The 15,311-nt window shown below is 42.1% G+C and overlaps 1 protein-coding gene across 1 annotated transcript in view; it reads right to left on the minus strand.

The window, feature by feature from the left end:
- Window positions 1-10,504: 10,504 nt before the first annotated feature.
- Window positions 10,505-15,311, minus strand: part of PDIA5 (protein disulfide isomerase family A member 5) — a 106,023-nt gene continuing 101,216 nt past the window's right edge. The window contains exon 17 of the mRNA XM_075152866.1: window positions 10,505-13,392. Within this exon, the coding sequence (XP_075008967.1) occupies window positions 13,312-13,392 (81 nt within the window). The 3' untranslated portion in view covers window positions 10,505-13,311. The remainder of the gene's footprint in view (window positions 13,393-15,311) is intronic.

Genomic DNA, 15,311 nt, shown 5'->3' on the forward strand with positions numbered 1-15,311 from the left:
GTGCACTGAGATGACACCAGCTGCTAGACTAATTTCACTCATTTCCAGACAAATCAACTGGGCATGTTTCAACAGTAAATGACAATACAAAAATGAAAGTTTGCGAATCTCATTACTAATCCCAAAGTGAGATTCCTATTTTAAAACTACATTCTTTACCGATACATTAATAATTTTCACCCTGTATTGCTCTTCAATTTTACTGTTTTCCTACTGTATCATACAGTTTTAGTCTGTTGGCTCAAATCTCAAATGAAAGCAGCTTACTTCCTCGCTAACGCCTTTTAATTTCTCCTTCCATCTGTTACTACTTCACTATCCAAGTGCTTGTAGCATTGCAAAGAGCGTTGCGGTAGAGGTAACAACCTCGCACTCCGGACTTCTGGGCTCTACTGAGCTTCACTCAGGAGCAAGGTAATCAGGAGGACGGCACTGAAGCACGTTAACACTCTCCAGCCTCAAGTCTGCCTTCTCTAAGCAGCATAAAGTATTTTAAGTGGACACCTATGGCGAGCCCAGATACCGGTGGGGTGTCACCTCACTGCCTACTCTTGAGAGGAGTGTCTGTGAATGCCAGTGATGCAGGTGTGGTAAAATGATCTCTTGGATCTTACAACCAGGTGTAAATTGCTATTGCTGGAGATTAATTTCACCCTTTCAGCCTCCAGGCTTTCTCCTCCGTGCTTCAAGCAAAGCTCAGCCAAGCTGAGGAATTGAGCTCTCTGTGTCAAACAAGGCTGCAGCAAGGGGTACAAGGTTAACTATGGCCATCGAGTTGAGTAACAGAGGTGGAGGGAAGACTGGCAAAAAGAGGAAAATTGTTTTCAGAGGAGACTCAAAATGAGACAGGGAAGCAGTGAGGCAGGGGGTCAGGAGACGCCTGTGGCATGGAGATGCGGGAGAGGAAGGCAGGCATGGGTGAGCAGAGGGACCGCTGCAGGAGAGGTCGCCTGCAGGTGCTTGGTGAGGTAGTTTTGCTCTGAATGTAAAAGCAGCAAGGAAAAAGTCATACCCTGGAGACCAGAGGAAAAAGACCCTTTTCTGAGCATCCTTCTCGCAGTGAAAGCTGGTTGCTGGGGGGAACTGCCAAAGACGTGCACCACGAACAAGTCTGGCTTCAGCCTTGCAAGGGACGGAGGGTCTGCGTGTTTGAATAAGCACCTTCGCATCTCCAAGTTAGTATCTTGGCCTGTCAGGAAGAAACTGTTCCCTGTCAGGCTTTTGTAGAACTGAGCATAGGAACATCTCAGTCCTGGCTGACTAGGCACAACTGTAGCATGCATTTGGAAGATGATATATTAATCTGAATAATTTCCAGAGAGTCCTTATCCTGTATAAACAGAGTGCACAGTATTACAAGCTGCTACACAATTTAACAGCTTCTGATAGTATCTACTATAATGCTGAGAAGTAGTGATTACTTAATTAGAGGCTGCCTAAGGGTTTGTGATAAGTGCATGCGTGTGTAATTTTAATTTTCCTAGTTCTTCTGAACTGTTTATCTTTCAACCCTAAAATTCTCTTGACCTTTTGTAAATGTTTTGAAGGAAAAAAGATAAGCATTTTGCATTTACATAAACAGGACTTCAAAAATTATATACACATCTATTAGTTAAGACTTACACATTCCTAGGGCAAAAAAACCTGTAATATTCTTTATTTTCAGGTGAACCTGGCCCCAAAAAGGCTAAATAAATTGCACAAGGTCACTGAGGGAAGTAGTGGCAGAGTCAGAAGTGGGGTTACAGCTCCAGTGCTCCCAGCTCTCATGGTGAACTTAAATCATACCTGTCATTCAAGAATTTGCATGGCTAACGAGCCAGTTACACTTAAAATAGGTCTTTTTCTTGTCCCATTGACTCGAAAGTCAGTAGACACGAAAGCAATAGAACATTGTTAGAGGGGCACCACGCAGTGAATAAATTAGTGAAAACTGCAGCCAGAGATAAAACAGATTCGTAAGAAGTAAATCCAGCCAGTGCAAAGGGAAACCGAAGTGGAGGAATGTAGATGTTTCAAAAGGAGGAGAAGAGGTGAAGAGATGAAGAAGAGTACGAGACAGGGTATGGACAGCATCAGAGGTTGAAGAGAGAGCTGGACGGGAAGGACTGGTGCCAAAGAAGTCCCTGTGGTGTCAAACCCCTCAGAGATGGCAGCAAGGTGTGTCTTCATGAGTACAGCGAAATAATGAAGCCATGTGCTTGCTTGATGGGTCATCAGCCAGCTGAAGGCAAAACCCAACCGCAAACGTTGAGAGTCAAGTTAGGACGGGATTTATCTCACCAAAGCCTAATGATCGGGAAATTGCCCACTGTGAAGCAGCTCTTTGTTGCTATTTCTCCTCAGTCACTGCAGGGGGAGCAGACATGTCCAGCCGCATTTACACGCCTCGGTTTTAGATGACTAAACGTAGGGAAGACAAACCCTTAGGCTCTGTCCACTGGATTTAAACACAACTTTTAGATCAAGTTTCCCCAAGGAAAAATATCCAGCCTGAGGAGCTGGCAGTAGTTGTGCTCATTGGTGATGGAGTCAGAGGAGAAGCACAGAGGTAAAGGTCTGAAAGGACCCTCAGAAGGTCATTCAGAAAATTCAACTTCAGTTTTCTTTGCAGCAAATTAAACTGTGGAATATATCAGATTGCTGATCCACTTTGTAACCCATTTTTACATAGAGAATAAAAACCTTCTCTGATTTAGACTAATTAAACCTAAAGCCTTTCATCTTTTTAAAAAAAACCCTTCTGTTCACTAAACATCTTTATAATGCTATTGCTCCTTTCTCTGGACCTTTTTCCTGTATCTTTCTTAAAGTTTGGTGCTTGAAGCTGGAGGTATTATTCAAGCTGGGGCTTTAGCTGGAAAGCAGACTACTAATCCATTAGCGTGCTTCCTGATTTCTTGGATGGTAATGCCAATTCCCATGAAAAATCAGATATGTTGAATCAGTGAATTTATGTTGAGTGCAGCCCAGCTTCTTTACGAGTGCTTAAAACTCCAAATCAGGCTCCTGAAATCATGGCACTGGCTAAGAACCCATCACCTTCTAACAATTCTGCACTCTAAAAAAATTGCATCTGATTTTAGAGGTTTTAGAGAAACCTGTGTCCATAATCACAAGAGCTAAGATTATATTCGCTGGAATGAACTGTTCTTGCTAACCCAGCATCAGCAGAAGTGTGAGCAAGGTCATAAAAGTCATCAGCAGAATATCCAGTTTATTTCCTTGCTTGTCTTTTAAAAGCCTTCTCCGCTGATTCAGTCATAAGGGCCTGTGCTGGGCAGAAGAGTTTCTTTCATGGAACAATAGTGTTTAATTCTCAAGGGCTTTACAAGTCTGAAGCCACCCCGAAATGTCACATAAAGTATCTCACTGTAATAAATGCAGATGTTAGAACAAAATACAGCATTATCCCAATGGCTCTTGTTGCAGCAGGGCCCAGCATGATCTCCTGCATAAAGAACATCATATTTCTGAAAAGTAATCTTCACGCTGCATCTCAATTAGTTTGAAAAGCGACATGTTGTTAATGCATTTTTATTTACAGGGCCATCAGCATTGTGGGCTTATGGAAATAACTCAAGTGAGCTTTTCTGATGATCGTGTCCCAAGCCATTTCAACAGTAACGCTTTCTCTTTGGGGCTTTTCCGCTTACTTTATTCCCTCTCTGATAGAAGCAGCTGATCTGGAAAGCCGCGTGAATATACTCCTAGTACACATAATCCCTTTAGTTCCCTACATGACTGTAATTGAACACATTGGCAGACTTTGTTTGTATTTAAATATTTTCATAGAAGGGAAAGTCATTCCAAGCTGATCACTTCATGAGGCCAAAAATTTCATTAGGAGCCATTTAAACAATTACAATAAATAAGAAAATCATTATTTGCTAGTACAGTTGTGCCATAAACACTATAATTTATCTTCAAGGAACTCTTGGTCCCTAAAGAAATTTGTCTTTGTTTATGATAATAGCCACAACAAACTTACTTGAGTAAGAAAAAAAAACACATATAGCTTTGTAATCCACAGTTAGGGTGTTCTATTTGAAATTTAATTCAGAAGGATAGAAAGGTTTCTTAGGACTGAAGGGATTATTAGGTACTGTAATATCTAATAAGATTATAAGATGGAGGTGGTAGCTCACTATAATAGAAACCCACTAAGACACAGGAATATACTAAGACACAGGACCGGCAGGACTTTCTGGGTTATCAAATCCAGTCCCTAGGTACTGCAGGCAACTGGATCACATAATCCATTTAATACATTTTGTGAGCTTACATTAAAACTAGGTATGGTTTTGTCCCTATAACTTTTACATCTTCACTATGCAGGTGGATGAAGAACACCTAATTGGTAGTCTAAATTATTCATAGCCAATTTATACCTGCTTGCTCATATGCCAAGAGTGCCTACCTTTAATATTTCCCCTACCAGATGTATTTACAAAGAGTAATCAAACCGCATCTCGGTCTTCAGCTGCTAGGCTAAACGAGCTGCGTACGCACACTTTCCTTTCATGAAAGGTTCTCCAGTCTCTTCCTCAGCTTAGCAGCCCTTTTCTGTACCCGTTTCATTAAAAATCCAGCTTTCTTTAACACGATTGATCAGAATCATGCATTTCATTCTAAACAAAATCTTATTGGGGAACAAGGATGCTCATGCTTCCCTTGCTCTTCTGGAATGTCTCTCCTATTGCATTTTAGAGTTTCAGTTGCCTTTTCCGTGCCCACAACGCACTCGGGCAAACGGTTAGAAATCTTTCTGTGTCGTTGCTAGTTTCCTGCAGAATTTTTTCTGCTGCTAGCTCTCTTACTACTTCTGTGGCCTCGCTCTTCAACGACATTCAGTTCTTGCTGTGGGATATTCTAAACTTTCTCTACCCCGATGATACTTCCTAACTTTGTGACTTTGATACATTTTAATGATGAGACACCTCTGTTTTCCAAATGGGTCATTAATGAAAATAATAATAATCAGTCTTAAGACTTACCTTTTAGGAGCTCTGAATAATTCCCTTTCAACACAGCTCAGCTTCTCTCCTTCTAACATCGTGTATGCCTTGCAGTTCCTCTGTAAATCTCGAGACTTCTCCAGGTAGGAGATAAAATTTTACACACAGCTCCTCATCAGCTACTTTATTGAAGTCCAGACAGTCGGATTTCCCTTCTTTGTCTAGCTAATTAATTACTGTATCAAAGAAAGCTATTGCATTAGTCTGGTATTATCTAGCCTTAGTAAATACCAATTCCATTTTATTGTGTTTTCCAGTGACTGTCATGACTTCTATAATTTTCTCCTCCCACATTCTTTCCTAAAACCTGACATAAAATGTTGCTGTACACAAAGCAAAATACATTGTGCCTTTTGAGTGAAATCCATGTTTTATTTGTCTTTGGTATATATTAGTTATTTACATCAATATGCATTTTTGACTAACAGGTAGGGTTGAGCAGCAGTTATAAACATATTAGATGCCTCACTATATTCACTAGCAGAGATGTATATGTATCCTTTTTTATTCTAAATACTGCTAGTACCACTTTTTAAAAGGATTGGAATATAAATTCAGCAGGCTGCTCCGACTGAGACATGGCCCCACATGGAACAGGGTCTTTTCCCGAACAGTTTTCTAGTCCAAATCAAACATGATATGTGTTGCAGTAATCAAAGGACAACACGTACAGTGACTTGACCTGTAAGGGGATCACAGGCATTGGGCATGGAAGAAATACAGGTTTTGAAGAAACAGAGAAGAGTTGGGGAGGATTTGGCTGAGGTACTGGATGATTGTTACAGATAGAAATAAATTACACATGGTATTGTTTTCTTTGTGCTTAATTTTTGATTATGTTGTAGGCAGTACACAAATTGAAAGAAGAGCTGGTAAGAAACTAAATCGAGACTTGAATTTCAAGTCCACCACTGACCCACAGACTTCGTGTGTTCTTGGGCAAAATGCTTTCTCCTTTTTTTTTCCTTTCGCTGCCTCATCTGTAAAAGAGAGATAACGCTACTTCTTTTTTCCCAACCTGGCTCTTTACATAATAAAAGCCTTGCCGTGCATGACAGTCTCTTATATATTTGTACAGCATCTAGCAAAATGAGGACCTGGATCTTGGGACTACAATTCAAACAATACACAACAATTAAGATTATACATCCATCCAAAACACACCTCACGCACCTAATACTGCGGTACCTTCCCAGAGAGACATGACTTTATTACACGGTGAACTCTGCTTCTGCGACTTCTGCAGTCCCTCCTTTTGTTCTGCTCTCTCGCCTAAGGAAGGCTTTGGCAGAGGGGTGAGTTTTAGGAAAGTTAGGGGTCCTGTGGCTATCCTTTTGTGGTCTCCTGCAGGTGGAAGGAGTGATGGACCCCAAAGTCCTCAGGGACCTGCAGAGGCTCTGCATTTCTGCAGCAGCTCTCCCGTGGCCCCATTCTCCTCCCGCTGTTATCAGGGAAGGTCTGCCTTGAAGGCAGCTTGTTCCTCTTTGAAAAGGGAAAAAAATAAAGGCCTCAGCCCGCCGTGTCTTGTCCATGTTGTCACTGGGGAGGACTGCGTACCCACTGCAGGCCAGCCCAGGCGCAGAGCTGTCCTTTCCTTCTCGGTAAGCAAATCCTACCCTCTCGGAGAGGTCTCAGTACGTTCTGGGGATGCAATAGGAAATGCTGGACCCCATCACCCTGTTCCATGCTCATGGGCTGGGGTACAGTAATAAGCATCCCCCCACCAGCAACTTGGAGGCTACAGGATGGGAGCTTCATTATTATGCTGCACGTTTTCCTAGGAAACGTTATCTCGAGAGTTTATGCTCAGCTTGGAAAAAGATGGCTTCCCACGCCAGAATTTTTGGGAATCGGGAAGCTCTGTTCTCGTAACCTGTATGGCCAGAAGGTAACTCCAAAATACGGCTCTCGCTGGAGATCAAGCTGGGTCTGTGCTGCACGCCGAGAGAAAGCAAAATGGAGTGTGCTCGGCTGGCCCGAGCGGGCGAGTCCAGGCCTCGAGGCTGGGCCGGCTCTGCAGCTGCTTGGCATGAAGAGGAGTAAAAGCATGTGCAGGCGGGAGCCATCCCGGCCAATTTCCTTGGTCTGTCCCGGAGTCACCAACTGAGGGCACTTAGGGTTTGCAGCAGCGGACCAGCCCCTCCCCATAGGCAGGTGACATTTTTAAGTGCTTCCCCTGTGCTGGCAGATACACTATTACATTAATTTAATTGCGCAGCACTGCCCTGGCTAAAAAACACAGGCATTTAAAAAAAACTAATTTCACCCTCCCTCAAGTTTTTTTACAAACAAAAAAGATCAAGAAAAGTGATGGTAACTGGATTATAAATAATACATAGTTACTAACGGATTAATTTGATTTCACTGTGCAAGGAAGGTTGCATTATGTTGTGGTTATTGTTGTTTTATGGGAACCGAGACTAGATATCAGGTGTCTGTTACAAATGTTAGGCACAAAATTAAACACCCACACATACTGAAAGGACCATCAACATGACAGGAAGAATTACTCACTTTGCAAGCAGAAAAATGACAAAGCAGAGAAGTGACAAATGCTCTAGATAAATCCAGAACTCCAATTTAATGAATGGATAAGGACCTCTTTTTCCAAGTAAAGACTCCCAACTCTTGCAGTTTCTTACTTCCCTATAATTTAGCTGTGCACATATTTGGCATCTGGAGTGTGACGGATTTACACGTTTGCTACCAAAAGAGCTGCAAGAGCTAATCGGCTCTTGCAGAATTGCACATATTAATGAAGAAAGCTCTTCTGCATGCCTGTGATGTAGACACCCACTTAACTGGGGCACCAGAGACTAATTTGAAAAGATTTTGTTCATGCAGAAGCTTTTTTCCTATGATGAATGCTTGCAGGGAATCGTGTTGTAGAGAGGGAGGGAGCAGTATCTGCAAAATCTGACTAAATGGTTCTCATTACTGAGTGACGGAAGAGCAATAGGAAAGATATAACTTACTAGAGGCTCAAAGCTAATGAGAATAATTAGCACTATGATGCTTTCTAAGCAAACACAGAATAACTGTTCCTTAAGGAGCACCATCTCCCTGCAAGAGTGGTGAGTGCTCTGGGCAGGAGGACAGAGGACTTCCAGGGGCAGGAATCTTACAAACCAAGGACTAGTTCCTGCAGCTGGGTGGAAACTCCTGGACATCCTCCTGGCTTTAATTATGGGCCAGCATTGGAGCTGCGATTCCCTGAATCTTTTTTCTGACCTCAAAACCAGCTACACCGGGCTGATGAATACACAGAGTTTACAGTTCAGCTTAACTCCTCGGAAACCACAGTCTGGAAATCGCTGCCTTAGATACCGAGATTTTTTGCAACATGGCATCATACAGCGCCTGCCAAAACCTTGGCAAAAGCCGAGCCAGTCGAGGGTGCTTCGCAGGGAGTATTTCAGCAGCGCTGGTCAGTCAGGCGTTCCAGGAGTCCTGGTTGCCAGCAGATAAAATGGCATTTGGAGTCTTTTCCTTTGTAGAAACACCCAAGTACCCTCCTTCCTTAATCGGTAAATAAAAGCAGGATGCACAGAGAAAGCATAGCATCTTCTCACAACCAGCCAAAGAAAATAACAGGAGAAATTTTGATTTCCAATCAGTTCCAGCACACAGCAGTTATGTACACAGCTGGATTAGCCACAGGGCTGCACACCGGCAGTTCCAGCGGAGCCATGGAATGCTCAGGGATGCTGGGCTGCCAAAGGCAAAGGAAACGCCAGCGTTTGGCCCTGGCGCTCAGCACCTGCTGATAAAAGCTCATTTTCCCCCCCTCTCAGTTTTCAGAATTTACTCCTGCAATCCTAGTGTACCATTACGGACCCAATCACACTAAAGCCTATTAAATTAAAATGAGGTGCACGTGGACAACAGTCCCCACTCCCCTGAGTGTCGTTTTGAGCGAATAGCTTGTTTCATAGTTTGTAAAAGGCAGTTAGCAGGGGTTTAGTATTATTCTAGGAAATCCATATAGGCAACATTTCTTTCTCGTAATACAGCGCTATCAAGAATATGGAGAGTGATTTTGCTTTTTATTTTTTAAAAGGAAAACAGACTAAGAAAACACTGTAGGCTAAGTCACCAGGTCTGGACTTTTCCCTTGAAAAGCAGTTAGCCTCTAAAATCAAAATAGCCCGTGAAGCAATTCCATCTGAAACAAGTCTCTGTCTGAAGCATGCTCTTAGAGCTTACTCATGATGGGAGTTGCATCTTACCCCTCTAATCTTCACCATTAATATCAATCCATCTTTGTGGATGACTATTGAGAGAATTTTAAGTCAGCAAGATTCAGGAACTTAATTTGGCCTGGGTGGGAGTTTAGAAGAACTCCCAAGTCTGTTTCACCCAACTGCAATAAGTGAGGAGGGGCTTGGGGGTCAATGGGGCTATCAGATCCAGAATGCAATTTTACAGGGGGAGGAAAGAGAAAATGGACATTTGTTAGGTTGCTTTTCTTCATTCAGATTGGAAAGCAAATCTCTTCCAGTCTCTCCTGTAGGAGTTACTCTAGTTTGAACAAATAAGGATGTAGTTATTGGGTCAGAGATGGATAACTCCTTTACAACAGAAGCCAAATTATCTTCTTGTGTTGCAGAGGACTGGGATATAAGCTTATGCTCATTTTGGGACTCCAACCTGGGTCTCCCATATCCCAGAGTATTCATAGAATCACAGAATCATTAAGGTTGGAAAAGACCTCTAAGATCATCGAGTCCAACCGTCAACCCAACACCACCACACCCGCTACACCATGTCCCTAAGCACCTCATCTACACATCTTTTAAATACTTCCAGGGATGGTGACTCCACCACTTCCCTGGGCAGCCTGTTCCAAGGCCTGACCACTCTTTCAGGAAAGAAATTTCTCCTAATGTCCAGCCTAAACCTCCCTTGGCGCAACTTGAGGCCATTTCCTATCCAGCTATTACTGGTCCTCCTCCCCTTCGTCTCTTGGTCCAACTACACAACAGGACTAACACAGACCTGTGGGCTATTTATATCTTGCTTAAGCCAATGCTGAGGAACAAAGTGACACACAATCCTTGCTCAGCCTCTCTGCTGTGTACACATTTTACCCTTCCTCAACAAGATTTAATGTGTTTAGGGTTAACTGTATAGTGGATGCCCAAGACCTTTGAATCACACCTTAAAAGGGCTGAAAGACCAAATCCATAATTGCAAGAGCAAAATCTCTGATTCACTGCAAACCATTTGCTATCAGCAATTAAGTTTCTTGCTGATAAATGACTCATGTTTTGAAAGCCCAGATTACTCACTTTTAACCATGGCAGAAATTCCTGTGGTTGTGAACGCTGGGCTATGCATCTACTAGAACGGGCTGGAAAGTCTGAGTGTGTGAAATGACCAAGCGTTTAATTATACAAAATAAGAGCTCTTGCATATAAGATACTTTTCATTCACAGTTTGTAGAAAAAAATAAAGTATTTAAATTTCAACTTGACTGATGCAAATATAAACAAAAACTGACTTCACTAGCAAATATAAACACCAACTTCTGCTTTACTGGAGGCAACAGAATTACAACACTGTAACTGAGATCCTGGTCTACTAATTAAAAAGGCTTGGAAGCCAAGCTCCGAGCTCATGGTACACTCTAGTTCACAGTAACTAAAGCTTTTGTCAGCCATTTGATGTAATCGTTTATGGTGTTCAAAACTGTATTTTTCAAAAACCATTCAGACTATAAAACAGATGAGATGAGTCATGACCCTGTAACAGAAGGTAAATTATTCTCAAATATTTTATATTTGTGCATTAACACATGATTAACCAAGGAAAAATGAATGCCCAAGTCCAAGAAGTAACTGACAAAAGACTGAAGGGAAAAATGAGAATCCTTAATTTTAATTTTATTATGGTGTAACCAGCTGTAAGGAATTACTGGTCTGAAGCAGAGTGTGCAATTGTCCTACCCTAAACATTTACTAAAGCCTATAATTCAGAATGATCCTGACTAGTGATGTCACCATTGGCAAGCTATGATTTTTTTTTCTTTTTTTTTTGAAGAAGCCTGCATTTCTCAGCAATTAGCACAAACATAGGCACAGCCTATGCACAGAAATGCTCAAGCATTTCTGGAGGCTGTATTTCTTTAATGCCAGCTGTTTTGACCCTGAGATAAAAAAAAATGCAGCAAGTTCTGGATTGATCATACTGGATAATTTGCTGGTAAGCAAAAGAATTCCTGTTTGAAATCAAATAGCATCAATATGTATTATTTCCTAAATGCAGAGCAGAATGCTTGCTATGAATGTGAGGATAGCTTGAAAGAATTAGCATGATCTTATGCAAAAGTACTAAACACAACATGAAGTAACTATGCTAACAGAAAAAAAAAAAAACCACACAGTAAGAGACTTAATAAACTAAGCTACTTTCACACTAGGATATTATGTACTACCAGGCAGCCGATTTTTTGAGTGAAGAGACTCATCAGGTGCCTAATAAGAGAAGATACTTGGCACAGCTCCATTGCCATTCAAATTGATGTCATGGTTAACAAGCTGGCTACCATACAAGGCCAATCAGGCTACCGGTATTCCAGATTACTCACTAATGGCTTCAGCAGCTTAACGAGTGCCAAACATACAGTGCCATTAATTGGGCGAGAGAGAGGAGGAAAAAATATCCAGGAAGGAGGTAAGATGCCATTCACCTCCTGAGCAGCACAGCACAGCACCGAGTTGTCCATTAGCACGGCCTTCACCAAGGATCCAAACTAGCAAAAGAAAATGAGATGGGCAGACTGAGGAGCAAGAGGAAGATTTCAGACCCAAGGCACAGCGTTTCACTGTAAAAAGCTGTTTCGTCCGCCCGTTGAGTGCCAAGGCAGATGGAGGCCGACGCTTGCACCGCCAAACACCCCGCCGTACCGCCAAACACCCCGCCGTACCGCCAAACACCCCGCCGTACCGCCAAACACCCCGCCGTACTGCCCAGCACACCTGGACACCGGGCTGTGCCCAGCAAAGGGGTGGCGGGCACCCATCCTGCGTGTGCTGGCTCTTCCTAAACCACCACCAGCTACGGTTGTTCACCCAGCGGGGAAGAAGCTGAACAAGGCTGATTAATGATAAAAATACTTGTCTCTTTTAAAATTTATTTTTAGTTCAAAGTGAATCACAACTTCCTATCCTTCCCTTTCCCCTCTGTGAAGACATAAGTACCTCCAGATCAATGTCTGTTTTGTTTTTTTTTTAAAGCATCACAAGTGTAACACATTTCAACTGCTGCTAATACAGGTTTTACAGCGATGATTTTGTCAGAGAGGGATTGTTTATGCAACTTCCTTAAAGAGCAAAAAGGAAAAATCCCACATACAAATGCAGATAACCTTTTGGAATGTAAACACATAATGTACATAATTTCTGCATTATCAAAAGTATTATGCATTTATCAAAACAGTTGAACATAACACTTTCCAACACATATTTGACATGGCCCAACCGTAATTTGAAGGGAGATTGTATACCCTATAAGGGTAACTGTATACCCCTATAAGATAACCACTCCTGCCATAACTTACAGATGCATTTGACAATACTGATGCCGAAAAAGGAGGGTTTAGTTTAATTTTACCCATGCTCTGCTGATTTTTGATACTTGGCTTAATTCACTCAATACATTCTATAAAGGTATGTAAACAGTCCTGATTTAAAGACCAGAGAGATTTAAATGAAACCAGCAGATCTGGACTGGTCAATGTTAATGTCTTCATTAACTCAGATACCTTATTTATCCCTGAGCACCTTAAAATTGTTCCCCCAAATCTCACTGAATAACATGTAACTATTTCACAAGAATGCATTTGGATAAATCTGTGTCTTACAAGTCCCATTTTCCTTCACTGGTTAAGAAAAAAAGAAAAAAACACAAACCAAAAAACATGTCCCCTCCCCTTTGTTCCCTTTGTTTTTTACATGTACTGCAATACCTTTAAAAAAAAAATTCACCCTATCAAACAACATCACCTACAGACACACTACAGACTACAAAAATATTGCATAGGAGTGTCAGTGGGCATAGTCTCACAACATGAGAGAAAATGCTGAGTTTTCTTTAAAACATTATGGCAACTTTCTAATTTATTTTCCTTTTAAAAATCAAGTGGTTTCACTTTATTTCAAAATCGTACAAAATGGCCATGGCTGTTTATAAAAAAAAGTCTCTGTCTTGAGAATATGTGAAGTCTCAGGTGCATTAACAAAAGACCTGGAACCATTCACAGTGCAGCGGAAAGCTTCTTTTGAGGCAGAAACTACAATTCATCCTTCTTCTTTCCTACTCTTTCATGGTCTCTTTCTCTCAGGGTTCGCATGAAAGTGGTGAATCCAGACTCCTGGTTTTAAAGAAAGAAAAATATGGGTCATATTTTTACAAACAAACCAAAACAATGCGTCAAGAACACTTTTTAGTTTCTGTATCCCATGGCAGAATATAAACTAAGGAGCGGTTATTGCTTCTGTGTTGCCTCATTGTGCAGTGCTCTGGTCCAGTGCTGCTCTGCTGCAATGCCAGGGGAAAATACCCATGCAGATTCCACATATCAAACTTTGAAGAGATGTGACACAGAGGAAAAGGCCCTAAAACTCATAGGACAGGGTCAAATCTGATCTGTGGATCATCTGTTGGCTATACCCACATTTGCCACTGTTCCTCATCCCTTAACAGTTTTGCTCATGATCTTCCTCCTTTTCCACACATTCAGATGGTGGGAGTTACTATCAAAATTACTGTCAAACAATTTCAAACCTGGATGCCTAGATGCTGACCTCTGTATTTCAACAACTTAGGATTTCCGATTATCTAAGGCTATTGGATGCCAGGAGTTTCCTTTTCTAAGGAAAGCTCTGAACACAACTCGCAGGCATTTCAAAAGGCTCAGATAGGCGGAGGTGTCAACACCTGTGTTTGAACACACTGTCTACTGGTACACCGACACTATAGTTGTCTGGGCCAGTAACACTGATCCCACCCAATGTGACCATTTTTACTTTTAAGCAATCCCGAAACACACCAATCAAAACTGGTGATAAAGAGGGAAAATACAAAGAGGTAGAGAACAACAAACAGAAGTCAAAGTCTGACTTAAAACAATGTTGGGGAACAACAAAGCAAAACAAAACAAAGAAAACAAAATAAAACAAAACCAAACCCCAAAGCTGGGAAGCTTTTGAGAAGGCTGAACAACAAAACACTCTTCTAAAACTATTCACTATTCTTCCACTGAAAAAAAATGAAGTGACAAGTTTTGGCCATACGTCATGGCAATCAACAGTCCCCATGAAAGGGCCCCAGTTTTCAAAGCTGTGTGTCTGGAAGTCATTTAAAGTACACTTGGGTCAGAGGGTGTCCTGAGTCTTCCTTGCTCAAGTTGCTTGGGGTGAAATGCCCTAAAATCTCTACTCTGGAACTGCAATTCCCTTGGAGGTGTGGAGGAGCCCTTACAGGCTGCCGCTGGGGGTCATGCTCTTCCCCACAGCCAGTGCTCCAGTGTGGGGTGGCAAGGAGCTGAGAGCTCCTGCTCTACCGGCCATGGCTCCTGCATATCATGTTGCTCCCACGGCAGCTGACGTTGCCTCTCTTCTTCCCTGTCCACATGAAATGATGATACACCAGCTGGACCACACTGAACTAAATGCTTGTGGACATCTAGTAATTTAGTGCCAGAATGAGGAACAGAGGACTCCTGGCTCCCCCTGCTCTCTCCTGAGATTTCTTTTGCAAAGTAGGAGGTAGTTGGCCAAGGTGGTTCAAAAGGTGTTGTCATGCTGATGAGAAGTCCCTTAACAACGGAATCCCTTGTTACTGAAACAGATTTGTGAACAGACCTCGAAACTCCACAGAAGGCACTGTGCTAAGCACTGTCTCCAGTGTTACCATGATAGGACATAACAAAACCTAATTGGAGGCTGCACAAGCAGAAGACCATAGGTCCCGGGAGAGGTGGAGGGGGAACGCAGCCGTCAGCAGCAGAGAGATTGTGATGTTCCTGTTGGGTAATTTAATTCTACCCAAGAAAGGGTTGGCTGCACGTAGGGGATTAGTCAGTCCACTTTCCAGCATAAGGATAATCATCTCCCAACTGCTGTGGCCTCAGAGCACTCCTGTCTTGCTAAATTCTTTTTATCAGCCATCACAGAGCCTTCTTTTCATATATCATTTCTGTAAGTATGGGTTAGAAATACAAAAATTGCAGCTGAAATTTTACTTAATTGTTGGCTACTGCACCCATCTTTACTTTTAAGAAAAGATCCA

The sequence above is a fragment of the Calonectris borealis genome, chromosome 6, assembly GCF_964195595.1.
Source record: "Calonectris borealis chromosome 6, bCalBor7.hap1.2, whole genome shotgun sequence".
Classification (NCBI taxonomy): domain Eukaryota; kingdom Metazoa; phylum Chordata; class Aves; order Procellariiformes; family Procellariidae; genus Calonectris; species Calonectris borealis.